We start from the raw sequence: 26,208 nt of genomic DNA on the forward strand, positions 1-26,208 counted from the left end.
AAGCAAAGATGAAAAAAATTAAACACATGAAAGCCTGCAGTCCAGCCAACCCAATTAAGATTGAGTTGTAAAGAGATCTGCTCCCTTTCCCCCAAATCTGCACTCTCCCAAGTGGTGTTAAAGTAGCTTAAAGTACAATAAAACCAGAAGTTTAGCTACCAGATGTATAAAATCAGAATGGTTATTCTCCAAAAGGAAAAAAAGGACAGGGTAGATAATAAATATGCTGTAACTCTGCTTAGAAAATGCTCTGTACTTATAAATATAGTATTTTTCTTTCAGTTTTTCCTCTATATTTGTGACCTTTTTATTTCACTAGAACTTGAAGAAAAGACAAAGAAGTTCACTACAACTTTCACACCTTTTACACTGCACCAACAGAGCAACTTCCACTCTTTGAGCTGAGCCACCTGCAAGCTCCTCAGCACCTTTCTACCTCCTCAGTCCCAGATGCTGGAATTCAGGCATTCCAAGTCCCCATGCCATGTTTTTCCCTCACTCAGAGGTTCTCTCAGCACAGCAGTGTAGCTCAGTCACCCAGAGACACAGAAGAAAAAGGAGAATATTGTTTTGCTAAGTCATTTCATAAAACACAGTTTCTGCTCCCATACATTACACTCTCTTTTAAAAACTATCCCTGCAGCTTCAGAACCCCTCTCCATATTTTTTCCTCCAATCCCTGCTTGGATTATTTGCAACACAAACAATGCTGCACAATTCCCTGATAATTATTAATTACTTTTTAAAATTATTTTTAACTAAATGCCCTACTTCTTGCCCCCAAACCACACCCCCCCCCCCAACCCCTTCTCGGTGATTCAAGCAGGACATAATTCACAGCATTCCTTCCTCTTAAGTTTTTCTTAATAAGCCACCTAAAATCTTTTCTATCTCTGCCTTAGAAAACACACAGTCCCTGATGCAGATTAAGAACTAGAAAGAAACAGGATTCTCTGGAAAAAATGGCACAGACCTAGAAAACCACCCACCTCCATTTTAATTTCAATACCCAGTGTATGCAGACAAAAGGTTCTTTCCCTCCCTTTTTAAAAAAATAAAGCTACTTTCCTCTATTCAGTCTCCTGATCACATGAAAAATAAAGATGAGGGGTAGGGGGAAAAGAGGGGGGAGAAGGAGAGGTGGGAGAGTTTCCCATGGAGATGGCACCACATCAGGAAGGATCACTTCAGCACAAGCGTCTCACGGAAACACAGCTTTTAGTTTGAAACCAGTTCTTTGGAGAAAAAAAAATGCACAATCCCAAGAAAACAATGTGACTTTGCTTCTGTGCAGGGCTCACCAGAGCCTTGGTGGTAGGTCAGGTGTGTTCTGATGACATCTTTTTCACTGGTTGTCACAGTTTAGAGATGATGTTTTTAGCAGGCACACTTTTTCTCCTCCGGTTTGGCCGGCTCGAGCTTCCCCGAGCTCCCTCCGTTGGCTGTGTCAGAGACCTGGGTCTTGTCCACACACTGCTCCATCCTCTTCATTATCAAGTCCAGGAGTTTGTCCACAGCCTTCTCCACGTTCTGTCCAGTAGCAGCACTCGTTTCAAAGTAGGGGATGCTGCAAGGAAAGGAGAAAGTTTGCTGGAGAGACTTTGCGAGGCACCCCGGACTCAGCTCTTTGCAACGCTCTGTGTGGAGCTGGAAACTTAGTGGCACCAAAAATTCTTGGGACTTTTTTTCCTTGCTGGGCAGAACCCAAACTCCTGATTCTAGAATCTGGTGACACGATGACAGATTTGTTAATTTACAAAATGTACCCTGGCCTTTTGAGTTCAGATTGCCCTAAGTTTGCTGGAGAGACTTTGCGAGGCACCCCGGACTCAGCTCTTTGCAATGCTCTGTGTGGAGCTGGAAACTTAGTGGCAACAAGAAAGAATGGGACAAAATTCTTGGGATCTGGTGGCATGATAACAAATTTGTTAATTTAGAAAATGTACCCTGGCCTTTTGAGTTCAGATTGCCCTAAGTTTGCTGGAGAGACTTGGCGAGGCACCCCGGACTCAGCTCTTTGCAACGCTCTGTGTGGAGCTGGAAACTTAGTGGCACCAAAAATTCTTGGGACTTTTTTTCCTTGCTGGGCAGAACCCAAACTCCTGATTCTAGAATCTGGTGGCACGATGACAGATTTGTTAATTTACAAAATATACCTTGGCCTTTTGAGTTCAGATTGCCCTAAGTTTGCTGGAGAGACTTTGCAAGGCACCCTGGACTCAGCTCTTTGCAACGCTCTGTGTGGAGCTGGAAACTTAGTGACACCAAATAAGAATGGGACAAAATTCTTGGGATTTTTTTTCCTTGCTGGGCAGAACCCAAACTCCTGATCCTAGAATCTGGTGGCATGATAACAAATTTGTTAATTTAGAAAATGTACCCTGGCCTTTTGAGTTCAGATTGCCCTAAGTTTGCTGGAGAGACTTTGCGAGGCATCCCGGACTCAGCTCTTTGCAACGCTCTGCGTGGAGCTGGAAATTTAGTGGCACCAAGAAAGAATGGGACAAAATTCTTGGGATTTTTTCCTTGCTGGGCAGAACCCAAACTCCTGATTCTAGAATCTGGTGGTACACTGACAGATTTGTTAATTTACAAAATGTACCCTGGCCTTTTGAGTTCAGATTGCCCTAAGTTTGCTGGAGAGACTTTGCGAGGCACCCCGGACTCAGCTCTTTGCAACGCTCTGCGTGAGCTGGAAACTTAGTGGCACCAAGAAAGAATGGGACAAAATTCTTGGGATTTTTTCCTTGCTGGGCAGAACCCAAACTCCTGATCCTAGAATCTGGTGACACGATGACAGATTTGTTAATTTAGAAAATGTACCCTGGCCTTTTGAGTTCAGATTGCCCTAAGAGCGGCAGCAGCACAAAGTTGGCTGAAAAAGCCTCTCAGGTAACACCCACCAAGGAAAAGAAAGCCAAGAAATTCAGTGCCTCTGCACACTTAGAACCTGACCAAAATCCACAGGTATATCTCTGTTTCCAAACTAATTAGAAAAGCAAACTATAAATATTGTTAGTTATTTAATTCACTGAGCATTCATCAGCCTTTGGTGTACCCTGTCCTGAATTCCTGGGCCAAGCCAACAACCCCAAAATGGGCTTTTCTAGGAAGAGTGTTTCATTTCAGCCAAACAGCACAAAAATGTCTTTCATTCTATATATTTTCTGCTCAAAGAAGGTGTAACAAGGTGGGTATTAGTATAGGTGTAGGAGATACCACATCTACCAGGCTTCAAGTTTACTTGCAAGTATCACTAGGGAGCCACCAGCTACATTTACACCACTTTGAGACTAAATTTAACTTCCCTCAGAATTTACTTACCCATATTTATCTGCCAGATCTTTTGCTTGCCTTTCATTCACCTCCCTTTGGTCTGATAAATCAGCTTTATTACCAATTAAGACTATATCTGGGTTCTCACAATATGCATTGGCTTGCAGCTGACCTAAAAGCAAAAAGAAAAAACCAAAACCATGAGGTAAGAAAATGGTTTTAGAAACCAAAACTGTTGACAAAACAATTCAAAATACCTTTCTGGCTCCCCACCTTAAAAGGTCCTGGACTAACCAGCCCATAACTTCATACCAACCACATTTCTTGTTAGACATTTCCTTGCTAAGGGGAATTTTTCAGAGCAGGAAGTAGAAATGGTAGCAGAAAATTAATTCCAGTATTTATTTTACCAACATGTAACAAGAGTTCAGTGCAAGGAGGTGCATTAAACACAGTGCTTTAGCAGAGGAGAACCTCCACCACCATCACCTGCAATAAACTTCAGAAGTTTAGGACAAAATCCTCAAGCATTTTGGATATATTTAAAGGTTTAAATGCAGTTTTAATGCAAAAGGAATCCCTGAAGAAGACAGAGCTGTTTTCACCAAGCTGTCTGGATTCTTATCCCTGCTTCAGCTGGAAAATAGCTAAAAAAAAATAAAAATACTGGTCTCTGCCCTTCCATCACCTTAAATACCCTCAATTAAAACCAAATTAAAAGAATTTAACCTTAGTTTCACTTTGAGTGTAGCTGAAGGGAAACCAGCAAACACCATGCTCTTTCAAACCAAACCCACAAAGCCCCATCTTCATTTGAATTAAGCCTCAAAGCAGACAAAAAGGAATCACATTCTGCTTTTCAAACAGAAAAAAACACCATAAAGATAGTGGTGATACCCAAACTCCAGTTTCCAAGCCCCTCTTTATCATCTCAGCTATAGGGTATGGCCAAGGAAGTGTCACATGCAAGGAATGTTTTAAGAGACAAGAGATTTTACTCAAATTGTACCAAATCCAAACAAGATTGTCAGGAATATACCCAAAAGAGTTTACTGTACAAAAAAAAAAATAAATTAAAAAATATCCTGGGACCTTTTTCCAATGTGATGAAGCTTTCACCCCAAATTCCAGGCTCCAAGGACCTTCCCTGGGCATTTTCCAGCTCACACATAAAACCCAGGTGACTAAAATCCCCCAGAAAGCTTCAAGTCAACCAATAAAAAAGTCCATGGTTCTACTTACTCATCCAATTTCTGACATTTAAGAAGCTCTGTTGACTGGTGAGATCAAACATCAGTAAAAAGCCCATAGCATCTCTGAAAAATGCTGTGGTGAGGCTTCGAAATCTGAAAAGAAAAAGAAAAAAAAGACAAAACAGGAAAAAAAAAACCAGATTAAGTAATGCTTTTCTGAACTGCTTATGCTAAATTTCTCTTAAAAAAATATCTTGGAATCTGAAGAGTGGAATCTGATGCATTCCCTTGGAAGGAAAAGCAAAATAAAATAACTCTGGACTTTCATTTTAGCTCTGATGCATCCTACCAGCAAACATTTATTAATCATAGAATCATAGAATCATAGAATTGGCTGGGTTGGAAGGGACCTCAGAGATCATCGAGTCCAACCCTTGTCATCGAGTCCAACCCTTTCTCCTCCTTTAAAGTAATTCCAAAATACCTTTTTTTTTTTTTTTTTAGGCTAGGGCAGGGTGTTGGAGTGATGTTTCAAAAGGAGCAATTGCTGAGACACCAACAACCCTTTCCTGAATAGTAAAAGCTGATGTAAAGCCGATTGCTGTGGTGTTTGCTACCTTCATTAAGCTCGTTGCTACCGTACCTTGTTTATCACACTAGCTCTGAGCCAACTCAATATTATCTGGTCCCTAAAACTTCCCACTGCCTGGTTTAGCTAGTCTAAATAATTTAAGATTAAGTTTTCCTTCTCCACATCACTATATACAGAAAAAAAAAATTAAAAAAGCATCAGAGACAGCTGTGAAACTCTGCAACAACCTCACTCTGCTGTGAGCACCCATCATTCACCCCACCCCTCCTCTGCCACACTTTGGGCAGTTATTAACCCTCAAAAAAGGCCTTCCCAGGCTGCTGCCCCTCAGCTTTTCCTGGAGAACCTTGCCGGGGCTTTGCAAACCCAAAGGCAGCTCCCAGGGAATTTCTGGTATACCTGAGAAACGAAGGTCAGACCCTCGACTCCCCACCTAGGGGAACCAGGCCGACCCTCTCCCCACGTCCACCTCCTCTCCTTCAACAGCTTTTCCCACCGTGTCAGCGCTGTCCCGGAGAAACCCACCGCAGTCTCTGCCCCGGGATCCCATAGCCCCAGGACTGCAGCCCCCCCCGCCCCGGCCTGGCCTCCCCCCCCCCGGTCCCCAGCCGGGATCTCCTGCCCAGAAGGCTCCTGGTGCTGCAGGCAACGCGGAGCGGAGGGGCAGTCTCTACCTTCACACCTCAACCGGTGGTTGAAGCCGAACCGCCAAGCACCGGGACGTCTCCGCCGCCCTTACTAATCAGTTTGTTAGTAACATAGCAGAGGAAGCTTCTGTGTGAGAATATAAACATTGCCAGTGACTAATCTATTAGTTCAAATTCTGCCTGATTTCACTGAGGCAGAGACAGAAGGAGGAAAAAAAAACCAAAAAACCCAAAGATCCTGAAGCATTTCTTGCCTCACAAATCACAGTGACAGACATGGCCTCACCTGCTGACATGAGACATCTTGGAGGGATGTGGACTAATCAAAATTAAAGAAATATAAAGAAAACAAGGAAGAGAAGGGGTTGTTTACAAGCCTTTGGCTGGTTTGATGAGACTGTTCTCATGCTTCCTGCAAAGCCAAGGAGCTGGGATGAAACTCCAAACCCTGGTGTGCAATTCTGTTTGGAACCAAAAGGTCACAAAGCTGTTCAAATCAGAACTGTGAAAAAATGGTGCAGGGGCACTCTGGTGGTTCTTGGATTTCAAGGTTCTAGTACAGCACAAAGCAGCACTGCATCACCTAGCACAAACCTTGCAGAAATGGTATTTCATGCCACACAGCCATGAAAATGCAATAAAATAAAATAAAAAGCTCTCCACAGAAAGATGGCAAGACACCTGACACTGCTTCTAGGCTTTCTTTTCAGGAAAAAATAAAAATAGAGTAGCTTCCAAATGTTTAATGCCTTGCAGAGGGGGTGCAGACAAAGAGGGCTTGAGGGTAAAGGGAAGAGATGCAGCCACAAAAACTCAGCTTCCTTCTGCTTTTCATCCATCAGCAAGCCCTGCCACATAGAATCATAGAATCACAGAATCATAGAATGGGCTGGGTTGGAAGGGAGCTCAGAACTCATCAAGTCCAACCCTTGATCCACTCCCCCCGTGGTTCCCAGCCCATGGCACTGAGTGCCACATCCAGGCTCTTTGGAAAGATCTCCAGACACGGAGAATCCACTACTTCCCTGGGCAGCCCATTCCAAGGGCTGATCACCCTCTCCAGAAAGAAATTCTTTCTCAGCTCCAACCTAAACCTCCCCTGGCACAACTTGAGACCCTTTGTGCCCTCTTGTCTTGCTGAGAGTTGCCTGGGAAAAGAGCCCAACCCCCCCCTGGCTCCAACCTCCTTTCAGGGAGTTGCAGAGAGTGATGAGGTCTCCCCTGAGCCTCCTCTTCTCCAGCCTCAACACCCCCAGCTCCCTCAGCCCTTCCTTCCTCCCAGGAATTCTGCTGGATCCCTTCCCAGCCTCCTTGCTCTTCTCTGCACCTGCTCCAGCACCTCAAGCTCCTTCCTGAGGGACTTCCTGAACTGGGGGGCCCAGAACTGGACACAGGACTCAAGCTGTGGCCTCCCCAGGGCTGAGCACAGGGGCAGAATCCCTTCCCTGGACCTGCTGGCCACGCTCTTCCTCAGCCAGCCCAGGATGCCATTGGCCTTCTTGGCCACCTGGCCACACTGCTGCCTCCTCTTCAGCTTCCTGGCAAGCCAGACTCCCAGCTCCCTTGCTGCAACCACTCCCTGCCCAGCCTGGAGCTCCCCAGGGGCTTCTTGTGGCCAAAGTGCAGGACCCGGCCCTTGGAATCTTCAACCTCATCCCCTTGGGATCAGCCCAACTCTCCAGTCTCTCCAGGTCCCTCTGCAGAGCCCTCCTGCCTTCCAGCTGATCCACACTTCCCCCCAGCTTAGTGTCAGCTGGGAATTTGCTGAGGATGGACTCAATGCCCTCCTCTAAATCCTCCCTCAAGATATTAAACAGCACTGGGCCCAACACTGATCCCTGGGGGACACCACTAGTGACCGGCCGCCATTTTGATGCAGCCCCGTTCAGCACCACTCTCTGGGCCCGGCCCTCCAGCCAGTTCCTAACCCAGCACATGGCACTGCTCACTCTGCTTCATCACCACTTGAATTCCTCTCCACTGGGCAAATGCTCTGCTGCTCTCCAGCTCCCCTCACACCCAGCTAAAGGTGGGAGTCACTTTGTCTTCCCCTTGCTGGCAAATGACATCAAGAAGTCATCCCCAGGGCAACCTCGCCCTCTTCGTGGCAGCCAAAAGCAGAGTGTGGAGGTTCAGAAAGCACCACACATGCTTCTGCCTCTTAAAAAAAAAAAAAAAAAACAGGCCCAAATTTAGTGGGGAGGAGTCATGGAAATTGTGGAAAGAACAGATGGGGAATGACCAGATTGATTAAAAAAAAAAACAAACAAAAAAACCCTGCTCCAGGGCTGCCCCACTCCTCCAGCCAACACTTGGGTCCTGTCCCCTCACTGGAACATCCTTACTGCCCCTTGTGGCCACCACCCTGGAGCTGTGAGCCAGGAAAAAGTCTGTTTCCATCTTCTCAGAGTCATTCTGGTTGGAAAAAGCCTTTAAAATCATCAAGTCCCACCATAAAGCTAATTCTGCTGACTCCAGTGCTAAACTGTATTTCTCAGCATCTCATCTGTGTGGCTTTGAAACACCTCAAGGGGGGGGGATCCAACCCCCTCCCTGTGCCAGGGCTTGATAACCTTCATCAACACCTGCCTTACCACCCAGCCTGACAGAAAAAAATGTAAAATACAATAAGACATTTGGCTAATTTATATATTATCCTCCAGAGGAGATGAGGAGTATCCTGAAGCCAAAATAACAAGACAAAACAACCCAAAAAAGAAAAACCCAGAACTACTTTCCAAGGAGCTGAAGTCTATTACCTTTCCTGTCCAGCTGTGTCCCAAAGCTGGAGATGCACCTTGAAGGCTTTTCCTGGAGATCCATTGGGTCCTCTGCTGTTGTAAACCTAAGGAGAGAGGCAAATCCACACTGAGAGCTGTGCCTGGGACATTTTGTGCAAGCAAGAATTAAGGAGCAACAGTTCAGTCCTTCGGGAAATGCTGACTCTTACCTCCAGGAGCCACTTCAGAGGGCTGCTTAAAATAAAAATAGGATTTAAAAACCCAGGAGGCACAGGAAATGTCCATGAAAGCTGCACTTTCAAGAGATAATTTGGTGATATTTGGCACTTCAAATGAGATACCAATTCTTTACAGCTTGGCCCAGCTGTAAAGCTGCCTGTGTTCTGTTTCATTGCTGCCCTTATAACATTTACAGCTGGCTGACAGGATTAACCACTATTAGAAATCATATCATAGAATCATAGAATCCTTGGGGTTGGAAGGGACCTCGAAAGATCATCTAGTCCAACCCCCCCTGCCAGAGCAGGGCCACCTAGAGTACCTCGCATAGGAACGTGTCCAGGAGGGTTTTGAATGTCTCCAGTGAAGGAGACTCCACGACCCCCCTGGGCAGCCTGTTCCAGGGCTCTGTCACCCTTACAGGAAAAAAATGTTTCCGGATATTCAACTTGAACCTCCTGTGCTCCAATTTACACCCATTACCCCTTGTCCTATCACTGGTCACCACTGAGAAGAGCCTAACTCCATCTCCCTGACACTCACCCCTTACATGTTTGAAAACATTGATGAGGTCACCCCTCAGTCTCCTTTTCTCCAAACTAAAGAGATCCAGCTCCCTCAGCCTTTCCTCATAAGGGAGATGTTCCACTCCCTTCATCATCTTAGTAGCTCTGCGCTGGACTCTTTCAAGCACTTCCCTGTCCTTCTTGAACTGAGGGGCCCAGAACTGGACACAATACTCCAGGTGCGGCCTCACCAATGCAGAATAGAGGGGGAGGAGAACCTCTCTTGACCTACTAACCACCCCCTTTCTAATGCACCCCAGGATGCCATTGGCCTTCTTGGCCACAAGGGCACATTGCTGGCTCATGGTCATCTTCTTGTCAACCAGGACCCCCAGGTCTCTTTCACCTACACTGCTCCCCAGCAGGTCAGCCCCCAACCTATACTGGGCCATCGTGTTGTTCTTCCCCAAATGCAAAACTCTACACTTCCCCTTGTTGAATTTCATCATGTTTCTCCCTGCCCAACTCTCCAGCCTGTCTAAGTCTCTCTGAATGGCAGCACAGCCTTCTGGTGTGTCAGCCACTCCTCCCAGCTTAGTGTCATCAGCAAACTTGCTGAGGGTACATTCTATACCCTCATCCAAGTCGTTGATGAAGATATTGAACAACACCGGTCCCAGTACCGACCCCTGAGGGACTCCACTGGTCACACACCTCCAACCAGATTCTGCCCCATTGACTACAACTCTCTGACTCCTTCCTTTCAACCAGTTCCTGATCCACCTCACTACCTGATCACCAAACCCATACTTGATCAACTTATCTACAAGGATGCTGTGAGAGACGGTGTCAAATGCTTTACTGACTTCCATTGGACATCAATGATTCCCTTACTGACTGCAACTGCAAACTCTTGGTGCTTTAAAAAAAAAAAAAGTAATTAAAAAAAAATCACTGTGACCTTTTGCTGAGGCTGAATCCTTTATTAAACAGAGGCAGCATGGAAATGGTGCAGGAAAAAGGGATCAAATAAGCATGAGCTGGTTTTGTTATCCAATTAGCAGACCCACAGCAATTTTAAAAGCAGGCAAATATTGCCCTTGTATTTAGATCAAGAAAATACAGACTTTAGGGTCTGAAAAGCAGAAAAAAAAATCAGTTTATCAACTGCACCACATTTTTTGTGCATTAAACTGGTGCATGTTCCTGGAATATTTAACCTGATCACCAAGGAGTCCCACAGGGTCATTTTGTAACCTGACTTTTACACAACAAAAAGCATATTTTAACCTTTTGCACCTCTTTCTTGAAAGGCAATTTATTAGGCAGACCTTCAGGACACCTCAAAGCTGGTGATTTCCATCTGGTTTCTCCTCTTCTTAAAAACTAACCCCCAAAAAGTCCAGGTGTGGAAAATTCCAGCAGAAATCTGTCTGCAACCTTCAGCAGGAATGTTCAACCTTCTGGAATGAATCCAGCAGCTGTGTTTTAAAACATGTTAATCAGAGCCTGACCAGCCATGGAAAAAATACTCAATTTACATGTTCAGACATTTCCTTGAAAAAAAAAACCAACAAAAAACCTGTGGTTTTATTATTTTACTCTAATTATAGCAGTGTGATCCCATAGTCCAGGTTCAACTCCAACCTGAGCAGCAGATTTAACTTGAGTAAAGTTGATGATGAGAAATTTGAGGCAAAATTCAGATTATTTTTAGTTCAGGGGATCCCTCAACCCCCATTGACCAGGCAGTGAATCTTTCCACTGTATTCTAATTAAATAATAGGAGCTTAAATAAGAAAGCATTTTAAAGAAGTCTCCAACTGGGCAAGCATTTGAATGTCTTTTTATTAAGGAAATGCCAAGAGCTGCTTGGGGTTTAACATCTTGTATTTATTATGGTTTAACTGTTTCAGCAAGCTGGAAGGATTCCTATTAGAAAGCTGAATTTATCCCCTAGATTTAATTTAACACCAATGTGCAATAAACCATTTCACAACCCAACATTGGGATATGGATAATGGCATTTTTCCCCTTTATCCAGTTCCTAATTCCAAGTTTTTTAAGCCAAGGAGAAGGATTATCAGCACATGCTACACCCTGCAGGGAGAGAGGCAGTAGATATTGCTATAGATAATAAATATTGTTCTCAGCAGAAATAAATAAAGCCAGAAAAAAGGTGTTTTCCTTCATGGGAGACAACTTACCACTCTCTTTTCCCGAAAATCTATCCCAACTGTTGTGATGAATTTGGGATTGAATTTGTTGTCAGTGTATCTGTACAGGAATGTTGTTTTTCCAACCCCAGAGTCTCCAAGGGCCAGGAGTTTGATCAGATAATCATAGTCTCCATCAGTCATAGTGCTAATTTTTAGGAACCTAGGGAAAGAGAAAAAAAAACAAAACATTGATTTAATAATGCCCAAAACCCCATTTTTGGTCATGGAAATGCTGCTGCCTGTGGTAGGGATTGTAGGAAAAAAGCAACAGTGAAATCACAGTGCCAGGAGGTGATGCAACTTACACTGTTTTTTTTTTTTCTAAATAAATAAAACTGAAGCTTAGAATGCTAGAAGCTTGGGACAGAAATCTGATTTTTTGGTCTGAGGATAACAGTAAGGCCTCTAGGAAACCTGGGGCTAAATCCTTCTGCATCACCAGGAATCAACCAGAGCAGCCAGGACCAGCCCAGAGCATCACCAGGAACCAGAGTAGCCAGGACCAGCCCAGAGCATCACCAGCAATCAACCAGAGCAGCCAGGACCAGCCCAGAGCATCACCAAAAATCAGAGCAGGCAGGACCAGCCCAGAGCATCACCAGGAATCAACCAGAGCAGCCAGGACCAGCCCAGAGCATCACCAGGAATCAATCAGAGCAGCCAGAACCAGCCCAGAGCATCACCAGAAATCAGAGCAGCCAGGACCTGCCCAGAGCATCACCAGAAATCAGAGCAGTCAGGACCAGCCCAGAGCATCACCAGTAATCAACCAGAGCAGCCAGGACCAGCCCAGAGCATCACCAGGAACCAGAGCAGCCAGGATCAGCCCAGAGCATCACCAGAAATCAGAACAGCCAGGATCAGCCCAGAGCATCACCAGGAATCAATCAGAACAGCAAGGACCAGCCCAGAGCATCACCAGGAACCAGAGCAGCCAGGATCAGCCCAGAGCATCACCAGAAATCAGAACAGCCAGGATCAGCCCAGAGCATCACCAACAATCAACCAGAGCAGCCAGGACCAGCCCAGAGCATCACCAGCAATCAACCAGAGCAGCCAGGACCAGCCCAGAGCATCACCAGGAATCAACCAGAGCAGCCAGGACCAGCCCAGAGCATCACCAGGAATCAACCAGAGCAGCCAGGACCAGCCCAGAGCATCACCAGGAACCAGAGTAGCCAGGACCAGCCCAGAGCATCACCAGAAATCAGAGCAGCCAGGACCAGCCCAGAGCATCACCAAAAATCAGAACAGCCAGGACCTGCCCAGAGCATCACCAGCAATCAACCAGAGCAGCCAGGACCAGCCCAGAGCATCACCAGGAATCAATCAGAGCAGCCAGGACCAGCCCAGAGCATCACCAAAAATCAGAACAGCCAGGACCTGCCCAGAGCATCACCAGCAATCAACCAGAGCAGCCAGGACCAGCCCAGAGCATCACCAGGAATCAACCAGAGCAGCCAGGACCAGCCCAGAGCATCACCAGGAATCAACCAGAGCAGCACCAGGACCAGCCCAGAGCATCACCAGGAATCAACCAGAGCAGCCAGGACCAGCCCAGAGCATCACCAGAAATCAGAGCAGTCAGGACCAGCCCAGAGCATCACCAGCAATCAACCAGAGCAGCCAGGACCAGCCCAGAGCATCACCAAAAATCAGAGCAGCCAGGACCAGCCCAGAGCATCACCAGGAATCAACCAGAGCAGCCAGGACCAGCCCAGAGCATCACCAGGAATCAATCAGAGCAGCCAGAACCAGCCCAGAGCATCACCAGAAATCAGAGCAGTCAGGACCAGCCCAGAGCATCACCAGTAATCAACCAGAGCAGCCAGGGCCAGCCCAGAGCATCACCAGGAATCAATCAGAACAGCAAGGACCAGCCCAGAGCATCACCAGGAACCAGAACAGCCAGGATCAGCCCAGAGCATCACCAGAAATCAGAACAGCCAGGATCAGCCCAGAGCATCACCAACAATCAACCAGAGCAGCCAGGACCAGCCCAGAGCATCACCAACAATCAATCAGAGCAGGCAGGACCAGCCCAGAGCATCACCAGGAATCAACCAGAGCAGCCAGGACCAGCCCAGAGCATCACCAGGAATCAACCAGAGCAGCCAGGACCAGCCCAGAGCATCACCAAGAACCAGAGCAGCCAGGACCAGCCCAGAGCATCACCAGGAATCAACCAGAGCAGCCAGGACCAGCCCAGAGCATCACCAACAATCAATCAGAGCAGCCAGGACCTGCCCAGAGCATCACCAGGAATCAACCAGAGCAGCCAGGACCAGCCCAGAGCATCACCAACAATCAATCAGAGCAGGCAGGACCAGCCCAGAGCATCACCAGGAATCAACCAGAGCAGCCAGGACCAGCCCAGAGCATCACCAGGAATCAACCAGAGCAGCCAGGACCAGCCCAGAGCATCACCAGGAATCAACCAGAGCAGCCAGGACCAGCCCAGAGCATCACCAGGAATCAACCAGAGCAGCCAGGACCAGCCCAGAGCATCACCAGCAATCAACCAGAGCAGCCAGGACCAGCCCAGAGCATCACCAGGAATCAACCCAAGCAGCCAGGACCAGCCCAGAGCATCATCAAAAATCAGAGCAGTCAAGATCAGCCCAGAGCATCACCAGCAATCAACCAGAGCAGCCAGGACCAGCCCAGAGCATCACCAAAAATCAGAACAGCCCAGAGCATCACCAGGAATCAACCAGAGCAGCCAGGACCAGCCCAGAGCATCACCAGGAATCAATCAGAGCAGCCAGGACCAGCCCAGAGCATCATCAAAAATCAGAGCAGCCAGGACCATCCCAGAGCATCACCAGCAATCAACCAGAGCAGCCAGGACCAGCCCAGAGCATCACTAGCAATCAACCAGAGCAGCCAGGACCAGCCCAGAGCATCACTAGCAATCAACCAGAGCAGCCAGGACCAGCCCAGAGCATCACCAGGAATCAACCAGAACAGCCAGGACCAGCCCAGAGCATCACCAAGAACCAGAGCAGCCAGGACCAGCCCAGAGCATCACCAGAAATCAGAACAGCCAGGAGCAGCCCAGAGCATCACCAGGAACCAGAGCAGCCAGGACCAGCCCAGAGCATCACCAGGAACCAGAGCAGGCAGGACCAGCCCAGAGCATCACCAGGAATCAATCAGAGCAGCCAGGACCAGCCCAGAGCATCACCAGCAATCAACCAGAGCAGCCAGGACCAGCCAGGTCTCCCCCACTGGGCACAATCAACCTTGTAGCACCCACACAGCCCATCCCCAACTTCCCACTGTTCAAGCAAAACAACCCAGCCCTCCAGTTCTGAAGCTGGTGCTGTCTCTTTTACCACCAATGAAGCTTTTCCAAAGCCCAAGCAAGCCTCCTGACCAACCATCCCTCCCAACCCTCTCTGCCAACATGGCCAGCAGCCAGAGGATGATCAACTTGATGCTGTTCCTCCAGGTTGTGCATCTAGACAGAGCCTGATTTAAAAAAAACACTTTCCTGCTTTCTTGGCAGACAAGATTCCCACCTAGACCAGAAGCAGCATCTTGTTTCTTGATTGATTATTTTGTTCCATCCTGATTTAATGTTCTCTAACTACAGTGTGAGAGATCATTTAAAATCTGGCACTTGGCAGCAGATCCTCCAGAAAATGTTCTCTTGATGGAGAGATTTGGCTTCACAAAAACCAACTAAACCTTATGACATCCAGTTATAGCCTACAAGGAGAGGAAATCCTCCTCCTTGGGCACTGCACCTCTACCCTGAGGCTCCAAACTGCTCCAGAAGACCCACACAGAAAGAGAAGCAGAGAAGAAAAGTTTTAAATCAGGTTTTCTTCTTCCATTCACAGCTTGTGCCTTAAAAACTGGGAGAAAAGCAATGGATTGGAACCTAAATTGCTTCTTTAAAAAAAAGTCTTTGGGCTGGGGAGAAAAGTCTGAAGAAAAATGGTTTCAATTCTCTCATCTTGATACGTTCTATGGTAAAAAAACCCCACCAAACAAAGAAAACCCTAAATGATCTAAAACTCTGAGGAACCTAACCTAAAAAAAATGGTCTGTTCTACTTTTAGCCTCTCAGAATTGGAAAAGACTGAAGAATGTTTCAGTTTCTAAGTTTCAGACTTTGCAGGGCTTGAGGTTTCAGACCCTCCGCTCGATTTCTCGATAAAACATTTTCTCATTAAGGGAGAGAATTGCTCAGAGGAGCTCCCCAGTTATGCAACCAGTCAATGGGAACAAGAATTAGGTGTGCAGGGAGAGAAAAAGCAGCTCAGGAAAACAAGGTTTTATTTCCCTTGGGACAGCACTGGTTAAAAGTGTCACACACAAAACCGTTGTCTGGATAACGTTAGCTCTGGAAAAGGCAGGGTAGAAAAAAATCAACAGTGAACAGATTGGCCCAGCAGCTGGGCAGCAAGAGATTTGTTCCCTCTGCAGCAAAATAGGATTCATCCAAGGTTGGTTTTTTTAAAGAAAAAGTGTGAAAACAACAATAAGATTTAAAAAAACCACAAAACCAAACCAAACCCCCCCACCCCGGTGCTGTCCTAAGGGAGCACTGGATCAGAGGCACTGCCACAGTGACTCTCACTGCCTCAAATCAGCCCCTGGCACCTCCAAGTGGTGTTATCTGATCCAAATGGGATGCTCAGATCCAATGGGATGCTGTTCCAAGGACCCAGCAGCCACCTAATAGTCCCTACAAAACCACAGAGTGATCCCATTCAACTTTCTCCAGTGTATGGCAGGAGCCATCCTGCATCCCAGGGCCTGAGTGTGATCCTCTGCCTTTGCCTACACGAAGCTGACCTTCCAGAATGATTGTGGCATCATCCCTTCATCCCAGAGATCCTGCTTCCAGATCCTTTCAGGGTCAGCACTTGGCTGCAGGTGACAAGTGCACCTGTCACCAAGGTGTGGCAGGCAGGGATGACCCCAACCCATGGTTAGAAATGGTTTGTAAAGAACATGAAGGACAGGTGAGCATTGCCCCAATTCCCCCAGGAAACTCCTTCTCATCCCTAAAAGCTCCACCTGATAAAAAAAGAGCAGCATGGAGACTCCCAGTGAAGAAAAGAGCAAAGCTGATCCGTGGGAGGACAGGCTGCCTGTTAGGTTTCCTCTCAGAGTCACTTCTAGGAGGTGGGAAACACTGTCAGCAGCAGGTTCCTGCTGGAAATCAGAGCCACTGGGTAAGGAGACTTTTGAAATGCATGATTTCTAGCTCTTCCTGTCCTCCTGAAGAAGGAATCCCACAGGCTCTAGCAGAAAGACAGCCCAAGATCCAGCTGGGATATGGTTGCTCTTTGAAGTTCTTTAGTTCTGGGCTTTCCTGGCCTTCTGCTGGGACACCAGAAAACTTGCTTTTCTTTCATCCTCAAGATCTTGACTGAGCTACTAACCTGATCCTAACCACAACCAGACCAGAGAAGAACCAACTCCACTCACCTGTTGCCCTCCAACCCCACAACCTGTTCCTGTTTTGCTGTGGGCCAACCTCCCTTCCCAATGGAGCATCCATCAGAGAATCCCACACCAACCAGATTAACATGTCTCTGCTAACGAGTTTGTCATTAGACACCTCTTCCCTAGCAGAGAGAACACACAGGACTGTCTGCAATGCAAAGTGGGGCAGACAGAGGATTAAACTGAAGATTGCTTTATCAGAAAGCAACCTCACAAGTCCTTCCCTAACAGGAGAGACAGAATGCAAGATGCAACCCCATCCAATCCTCTCAGCACCCTGCCAAAAAAGCAGAGAGCCTCACAGCTGCCAAGTAAATGGCCCAGAATAAGCCAAATATTTTTTTTTTCCCCTTCAAAAATCAAACAACTCACTGGAGCTATGCTGAGATGAAATTAAAGCTGGCTTCTCTGCTCAGGCTGAGAGCAACAAGAGGTAACCAATACAGCAGCAATGTGGAAGGAAAGATCTTCCCTCATTTTCTTCCTTACAGAGGAAAACCTCAGAGGATCAGAAGGTGCTTTCTGGCACACAGCATTTGAGCACAGACAGCTTCAAGTTTCAGCCTGTAAAAGACTCTTGGCAAGCCACAGCCATATACCAGTCTGGTTTAGATAGGCCAAGGATACCCTTTTTCATGAAAAAAAAATGATATATATACAGACTGCACTTCCTTTTAGAAGTGCTTAAAATATCTAATATTTAACTAACACCTCACCCATTTGAGCACAGCCTGAACAGAGCTCCATGGGGATGAAGATGAGCTGGCTACCACACTGCTAGATGTGTGCTGAGAAGGAGCCACCAGAATTCCCACTTTAAAACCCCCTTCACCTCCTGAGAAGCCTGAAGGGAGCACTCATTCACACCAGCAAACCCAGTAAAACCTCCCAACACCTCTTCTGAAAAGCTGACTGAACAGCAGCCATCTCAGCCAGACCCCCCTCACATCACCCCATGTCCCACAGCTCCCAGTTACTCAGCCAGACCCCACTCACATCACCCCATGTCCCACAGCTCCCATCTCCTCAGCCAGACCCCACTCACACCACCCCATGTCCCACAGCTCCCATCTCCTCAGCCAGACCCCACTCACATCACCCCATGTCCCACAGCTCCCATCTCCTCAGCCAGACCCCCCTCACATCACCCCATGTCCCACAGCTCCCATCTCCTCAGCCAGACCCCCCTCACATCACCCCATGTCCCACAGCTCCCATCTCCTCAGCCAGACCCCACTCACATCACCCCATGTCCCACAGCTCCCATCTCCTCAGCCAGACCCCACTCACACCACCCCATGTCCCACAGCTCCCATCTCCTCAGCCAGACCCCATGTCCCACAGGTCCCAATTCCTCAGCCAGACCCCACTCACATCACCCCATGTCCCACAGGTCCCAATTTCTCAGCCAGACCCCACTCACATCACCCCATGTCCCACAGCTCCCAATTCCTCAGCCAGACCCCATGTCCCACAGCTCCCAATTCCTCAGCCAGACCCCACTCACATCACCCCATGTCCCACAGCTCCCATCTCCTCAGCCAGACCCCATGTCCCACAGGTCCCAATTCCTCAGCCAGACCCCACTCACACCACCCCATGTCCCACAGGTCCCATCTCCTCAGCCAGACCCCACTCACACCACCCCATGTCCCACAGCTCCCAGTTCCTCAGCCAGACCCCACTCACATCACCCCATGTCCCACAGCTCCCAATTCCTCAGCCAGACCCCACTCACATCACCCCATGTCCCACAGCTCCCATCTCCTCAGCCAGACCCCGTGTCCCACAGCTCCCATCTCCTCAGCCAGACCCCACTCACATCACCCCATGTCCCACAGCTCCCATCTCCTCAGCCAGACCCCACTCACACCACCCCATGTCCCACAGCTCCCAGTTACTCAGCCAGACCCCACTCACATCACCCCATGTCCCACAGCTCCCATCTCCTCAGCCAGACCCCGTGTCCCACAGCTCCCATCTCCTCAGCCAGACCCCACTCACATCACCCCATGTCCCACAGCTCCCATCTCCTCAGCCAGACCCCACTCACATCACCCCATGTCCCACAGCTCCCATCTCCTCAGCCAGACCCCCCTCACACCACCCCATGTCCCACAGCTCCCAGTTACTCAGCCAGACCCCACTCACATCACCCCATGTCCCACAGCTCCCATCTCCTCAGCCAGACCCCGTGTCCCACAGCTCCCATCTCCTCAGCCAGACCCCACTCACATCACCCCATGTCCCACAGCTCCCATCTCCTCAGCCAGACCCCACTCACATCACTCCATGTCCCTCAGGTCCCATCTCCTCAGCCAGACCCCACTCACACCACCCCATGTCCCACAGCTCCCAATTCCTCAGCCAGACCCCACTCACACCACCCCATGTCCCACAGCTCCCATCTCCTCAGCCAGACCCCACTCACATCACCCCATGTCCCACAGCTCCCATTTCCTCAGCCAGACCCCATGTCCCACAGGTCCCAATTCCTCAGCCAGACCCCACTCACATCACCCCATGTCCCACAGCTCCCATCTCCTCAGCCAGACCCCACTCACATCACCCCATGTCCCACAGCTCCAAGCTCCTCAGCCAGACCCCACTCACATCACCCCATGTCCCACAGCTCCCATCTCCTCAGCCAGACCCCACTCACATCACCCCATGTCCCACAGGTCCCATCTCCTCAGCCAGACCCCACTCACATCACCCCATGTCCCTCAGGTCCCATCTCCTCAGCCAGACCCCACTCACACCACCCCATGTCCCACAGCTCCCATCTCCTCAGCCAGACCCCACTCACATCACCCCATGTCCCACAGCTCCCATCTCCTCAGCCAGACCCCACTCACATCACCCCACGTCCACAGGTCCCAGCTCCTCAGCCAGACCCCATGTCCCACAGCTCCCATCTCCTCAGCCAGACCCCATGTCCCACAGGTCCCAATTTCTCAGCCAGACCCCACTCACATCACCCCATGTCCCACAGCTCCCAATTCCTCAGCCAGACCCCATGTCCCACAGCTCCCAGCTCCTCAGCCAGACCCCACTCACATCACCCCACGTCCCACAGGTCCCAGCTCCTCAGCCAGACCCCGTGTCCCACAGGTCCCAGTTACTCAGCCAGACCCCACTCACATCACCCCACGTCCCACAGGTATTTTTAGAACAAACCAAGGAGCAGGCTCCCAGCTACCCACATCCATCCCTGCTTTCTGCTCACATACCCACAACTTTTTGGGGTCTTTTCCTCCCAGGGTGTGGGATCTGCTCTCCCAAGCACTGCTCAGAGAGGGGGAGAAGCAGCGTTGAACCCTTCCCTTCCAGCAGATGCTCTGCCACCTCCTAAAAACTCTCTCACTACAAAAATCTCTATTTCCAGTTGTGTGGGCAAGGGGAAAGAGTGACTAATTCAGTCCTTTTCAGTACCAACCAATATGAAAAATACATGCAGGAAGGAAAATAAAAAACCAAACAGCAAGGACAAGGGTGGTGGCCAACCCTTACCAGAAGCTGTTCTCACCACATTTCCCCCCCTGCTTTCTTCCCTCCAGAGCACAAGCACAGGACTGGGTGAGCTGTAACACCAAAGACATTTTCCTCTGCTCCACCATCTCAAAAACCTGCTTGGTGAGTACAGGAATTAGTTCTGGGCTTCCCAGGCCACAGCAGGGCTGGATGTTGAGCACGTAATCCAGTCTATCACACATGATTGACTACACAAATACAACCCTGCTACTGACCAGAGAATAATCATCAGTGACAAAACCCCTGGAAAATACCCAAGCCAGAGATGGATCTTGTCAAAGGCAGCAGAATCCTCCTACTGTAAAATCACCCAGGTGGCAAACACATTTAACCTTCACACTTCAAAAAGTAAACCCAGCACACTCACTACTTGAACTTGCAGTGAGGAGGAGGAAAGCAGGTTGAGGAATTTTCAGTTTTTCTATCTCATAAAAAAAAATAAATATTATTTTTGAAGTCCAAATGTTGTACATGGATTGGATGTGCTCTGGTTAAATGGGGTATTGGGACTCCAGGGTCACTTCCCAACCAGCCCAAGCCATGGGGGATCCTAGGAGGGATGCTGAGGTGCTGTTCAAACCCCCCAAAAGTCTCTCCTGCTCTTCTAAGGCAAGCAAAAGCTACCACTCATCACACTGTGGATCTGTCTGTGTGTCAGGGAAAAAAAACCACAGAAACTCCATGAAAATTTATGAGCAAATATAGTTATCTGAAAGACATGAAGTGGGCTAGACTTCCCTTTTAGCTGCAGAAGCACGGTGCCATCAGCCACACTTCATCTCTCCCTGACCTTATCAAATCCATCTTTGGAATCCTAAACTCATCAGAAATCTTTTGGAAAACTCCTTTGACAAAGCCCAGCCATGCACGTGACTGGGACACTGTTGGGTTTTGGTGTTTGGGGTTTTTTTTTTCCCTGCAGATCTCTGTTTAAATTTAGAAACCCTGCTATGCTGATGAAGACTCTGAGCTGGATGATTACATCTAAAAGACCTGAAGGTTTGCCAGCTCCTCCTGGTTTTTTATAACACTCCCCTCCTTGCTGCATGCATGAATCAAGATGAACAGCTAGCAGTGGAGTAAAGAGCAAGGGGGTAAGGGGAGGAAAGTCAACCCCACAGCTTAGAAAGTCTGTCCTGCTAGTTGGGCCTGACCCAATTGATCCCCCAAATCAACCCAAAGGTGTCTTTTGGGGTGAGGTGCCTAATGGAAAGCCTGAATCAAGATGAAGAGTAGAGGGGTTTCTATTTTGTGTTGCCTGCAGATAATGGGGCTGGATGGAGGGGAAAAGGGGAAAAAGAAAAGGAAGCCCAGCCACAGCAGTTTGAGAATGGCCAGAAAGCAGTGAGCATGCTGGCTGCATCACCCATTACAGCTCTAAAAAGCTGTGGCCATCACTGACAGCCTTTCTAACAGCTAACCTCAAAGCAGATTCTGTTCCAGATTCTGTCCAAGTGGCCTGTACCTCCCTGCCAGCCTGAGGCCAGCAGGAACTAAACTGAGGAAGGAACAATGTTGTCCCTGTTCCTGCCCTGCCCTGTGGCTGATACCACCTCTGGACACTGCTGACCTGCCTCAGAAATGTCACTCTGGGCCTTGTCCAGGGCAGGGGGACAGCCAGGAAAGGGACAGCCAGGAAAGGGACAGCCCTGCTCTCTGCTGCTGCTGCTGCCTCCAACTGCAGCCAGGGAGCTCTCAGTCACACCTGCCAAAGGAGTACAGCATTTTAGTGAATAAAAAAGCAAAGCTGTTATACAGTAGTTGAAGCTCTTGGCTAGCTGCACCTTTGACAGGTCTGTATTTTCCCCAAAATCTAAGTTTTTATCAGTTCCTTTAATACCATCCCTCCATGAAGATGGCAACTCACTTGGCTGTAACCCAGGACAGTGCAGAGTCTTCCCTGGAAAGAGGGAAGTTTTCCAGTGGCTGGAGTTCAGCTTTCCATGGCTCTTCAAAGGTCCAGAGCCAGGCCCTGCTATTTGCACACCCAGCTCACACCCAATCCCAGGGAATGCTACACAGGTCAATATATCAGTGCTTCCCCAGAAGCCCTCCTGCACCTTCACCCCCAAAACACCTTCACTTTTGGGGTTCAACAGGCTTGGGAAGCTCTGACACTTGGGAGTTTCCCTTCCAGCAAGGGCTGCAATAATTTTTACCAGCAGCTCCATTCAGGCAGGCAGATTTCCAACCCCTGTACCATTCATTCCCTTGAAATAAAAATGTACAACAGTGATCAAAATGTCTTGGCTTGTCAAATCATCTGATCCCATTCAGTGGAGGCTCTTTAAGGACTGCAAAAACTCTAAAGAAGGTTCCTTGAGATAGCAAGTCATTAGTTCTAACAAGCTAATGGCTATTACACATTTAAATCACTGCTTTTGAACCAGTAAATCATTGCTCCTTTCTGTGGCAGACAATCTGCTGTGAATGCTGAAGCAATCTGATTATGCCATGAAAGGTTTAAAGGAATTAAAAGTCTAGTTCCCTGCTCAGGCACAAATTGGTTCTCAGGAAAGTTTTAACCCTTTAAAGCTGCAGAGAGAAGGGTTATTTCCCTCCTCCAGCTCAGGCTGGACCAGAAAGGTTCTCCAGAAAGTTTTAACCCTTCTCTCTGCAGCTTTAAAGGGTTATTTCCCTCCTCCAGCTGAGGCTGGACCAGAGGGGTTCTCCAGAGATCACAAATGGGTTCTCCAGAAAGTTTTAACCCTTTAAAGCTGCAGAGAGAAGGGTTATTTCCCTCTTCCAGCTCAGGTTGGACCAGAGATCACAAATGGGTTCTCTAGAAAGTTTTAACCCTTCTCTCTGCAGCTTTAAGGGGTTATTTCCCTCCTCCAGCTGAGGCTGGATCAGAGGGGTTCTCCAGAAAGTTCTAACCCCTTAAAGCTGCAGAGAGAAGGGTTATTTCCCTCCTCCAGCTCAGGCTGGACCAGAAAGGTTCTCCAGAAAGTTTTAACCCTTCTCTCTGCAGCTTTAAGGGGTTATTTCCCTCCTCCAGCTCAGGCTGGACCAGAGGGGTTCTCCAGAGATCACAAATGGGTTCTCCAGAAAGTTTTAACCCTTTAAAGCTGCAGAGAGAAGGGTTATTTCCCTCTTCCAGCTCAGGTTGGACCAGAGATCACAAATGGGTTCTCCAGAAAGTTTTAACCCCTTAAAGCTGCAGAATGAAGGGTTATTTCTCTCTTAGAGAAGAGAAGGGTCTTCTCACCCCTGCCTCCTCCTCTCCCTGGGATGCTCCTCTCAGGATATCACTCCTGCTGTCCTGTTACCTGCAAGCTTCCCAGGGTTGTGCTTCTCCTCTCTCTGGGCCAGGGGCCTTCTGCAGGCAGACCCCAGAAACACCACCTCCCAACTTCTCCTGCCAGCTGGTTCTCCCTCTCCAGAAAGAGCCATCCTCACCCCAGCCCAGGGGGGTTTAAGGGCAGACAAGCAAATGAGAGGTTTGGAGGGCAAGGATGAGAAGGGAATTAGGAGCTGCCAAAAGGAAGATGAAAAATGCCTTTCATAACCTCGGGGAATTCCAGATTCAAAAGGAAAACTAAAGCTTTAAGCTCCTCTCCTGATATGAAATTTCCAGATGACATGGGCTCCCTGTCAGTCCTCCCAGAGAACTACCCTTTGGTTGATGAACCTGCTGTGGTTTGGATCCCGGGGGATACCCACTGAAGCATGTCCTGAAGTGCCTCATCTGCTTTTAAATCCCTCCACCCAAACCAAAGCCAGGCCTCCTGCACCACACTGCTGCCAATGCTGCTTCCCCATGTCACATTTCAAGGCCCAAAATGCAAAACGTTGACTTTGCTGAATTCCTCTGGGCTATTTTTGTTTCTCTCAGTGAAAGAAAGAGCCAAACCCCAAAGGTTTCATGGGAACCAGTGCAAGGTATACTTGTATTTCTATACCCATTACTTACAGTTCCCTATGCAACAGTGCTGAGACCAAACACCTGTCACATGCTAACAGGAAAAGCAGCTTGGAAAATTGAGGCTGGGATGCATAAACAGGGAGAAAAAGCTTCTCCCACGGAAAAAAAAATAAAATATAAATGCTATCCAGTTCTCCAAAGTGCAGATGGAGCCTTTCAACAGGCAGGGCTTGCAGATCTCCAGGTAAGCAGCACACAGCTGGATTTTCTGACAGGCTCTGGAGAGCAGAACATTATTTTTTTTTGAGATGCTGTGATGGCAGCTTTAACCAGTGCCAGCATGTTTTTATTTCTGTAATGACCAGGCTGTCATATGGCAGCCTTAGCAGCTTCCAGGCAGGCTCCGAGGCAGCGTGCTGCTTACTCCCTGGTTCACACATTTCAGCAGGCTGCAATCCATCCCTTTTTTTCTTGGGAAGCAAAGAATCAGCACCCACCAGGGGTGCTGGGGCTCTTCTCTGCAGCTCTTCCAAGTTCCCAGCACCATGTTGGAGCAGAGCTTTCCAAGCAGGCTGGCTGCAAAGCTGCCAACAAGTGCTTCCACTTGTGTGCATTTCACTCCTCACACCCCATCTTGAGGGCTTCACACGCAGCCCAAACCCACCAGATTTGTTGAGAGGAGTTTTTCAGCATGGGAAAACTGTTTCTCCTTCGAGTCAAAGTCTGATTAAAGACCTCAAAGAGGAGTCACACTCTCTTCTATCTGCTGGCAATTAGCATAACGCCAAGACTGGGGCCTTTTTACCCCCCATATGCCCTGCAAGTATGCAGTTCATTTTACTTTTGGCATGCTTTTTTCTTTTTTATTTTTTCCACCTCCAGCCCGTGGCACAAAGCTACTTTAAAAGAACTTTTGATAATCGAGTTGAGAAGAAGCAAAGTATTCCCCTGCTGCTTTCTGCACCCCCTGCCACAGCCACCTGAAAGACATTTAAACTCTGCAGAAGCTGTGCTTGGCCATGAATTTAGGGACCAAACCTGTTTCCATCATTCCTGTGAAGCACAGAAAGCTCCAGGAGCTTTGCCTCTCCACCATCATGGCATTTAAGAGGTATAAAGCAGAATTTTTAACCCTATATTAGCATCACAATACAAGAGTTGGGGGGCATTTCTTCCCCAGTCCCAAAAGTCCCTTCTTGCTTGCATGGCAGCCGATCCTTTTTATCTGCTTCATATCATATTCTTATCTCATTCCCCAGGAGCCAGAGCAGCGCTGTGCAGAACCCTTCACACCACAATTACTTCGGATTCGGGCACCTCGATCCGAATTCACTCCCCATGTGTGTACACCCGCTCCCGGCCAGCAGATGATTTACAAACCTCCCTTTCCTTCCCTTCCCTTCCCACAAGCTCCTGGCCGCTCCTAAACCTGCCAGCTCAGCCTGCAGGACGTGACACCACTGCCACGGGGGAAACACTGTCGCGATAGCGGCTGCATATCGCGGGTGGGACCCCCGATTGCCGCCCTGCCACAGCTCCTGAAAAGCCGCCCCGGGCCCCAAGGCGGCTCCGCATTCGCTTTCCCCGACCCATTTCAACACCATCCCCGGTCTCCATTTTACTCTCCCTCCAAGCACCGCGTCCCAAGGGGTCCCCTCCCGCCTCCTCTCCCCGTTTGTCGGGGCGGGAAGGCTCGTGTGTGTCCCCCCCACACCTTTCCCCGGTTCTCCCCCTTTTCCCCGCTCGTCAGAAACCTGCTCTCCCGGCGCTCCGCGGCTCTCTCCCGGGTGTCGTCGCCGAGAAGGAGAAGGGGAAGGAGGCAGGCGAGGAGTCCCTCCCCTCTGCGGGAGAGCCCAGGAGCCGAGGCTGGGCTGAGGCGGAGGGGTTGGAGCAGCCGGGGCCGCCGCACGGATGTAGCCGCTCGGCCCCGGGGGCTGAGGCGGGGAAGGG

General features: G+C 48.7%; 1 protein-coding gene across 1 annotated transcript; it reads right to left on the reverse strand.

Annotated features, from left to right (window-relative positions):
- Nucleotides 1-824: 824 nt before the first annotated feature.
- Nucleotides 825-26,208, reverse strand: RAB27B (RAB27B, member RAS oncogene family). Its single transcript, XM_030467443.1, has 6 exons — nucleotides 26,013-26,208; nucleotides 11,382-11,553; nucleotides 8,468-8,553; nucleotides 4,519-4,622; nucleotides 3,325-3,448; nucleotides 825-1,567 (listed from the first exon to the last, which is right to left on the reverse strand). Exons 2-6 carry the CDS (start codon nucleotides 11,532-11,534, stop codon nucleotides 1,378-1,380), a joined length of 657 nt encoding a protein of 218 aa, XP_030323303.1. The 5' UTR covers nucleotides 11,535-11,553; nucleotides 26,013-26,208; the 3' UTR covers nucleotides 825-1,377.

Source organism: Calypte anna, chromosome Z (assembly GCF_003957555.1).
Source record: "Calypte anna isolate BGI_N300 chromosome Z, bCalAnn1_v1.p, whole genome shotgun sequence".
Taxonomy (NCBI): Eukaryota; Metazoa; Chordata; class Aves; order Apodiformes; family Trochilidae; genus Calypte; species Calypte anna.

What these genes read in the sequence shown, in the direction of transcription:
- RAB27B (XM_030467443.1), bottom strand. Translation starts at nt 11,534, where the DNA reads ATGACTGATGGAGACTATGATTATCTGATCAAACTCCTGGCCCTTGGA. An exon ending in ATTTTCGGGAAAAGAGAGTG is followed by an intron (nt 8,554 to 11,381) that starts GTAAGTTGTCTC and finishes CTCTCTCCTTAG; the next exon opens with GTTTACAACAGCAGAGGACC. An exon ending in GATCTGGCAGATAAATATGG is followed by an intron (nt 1,568 to 3,324) that starts GTAAGTAAATTC and finishes CTTTCCTTGCAG; the next exon opens with CATCCCCTACTTTGAAACGA.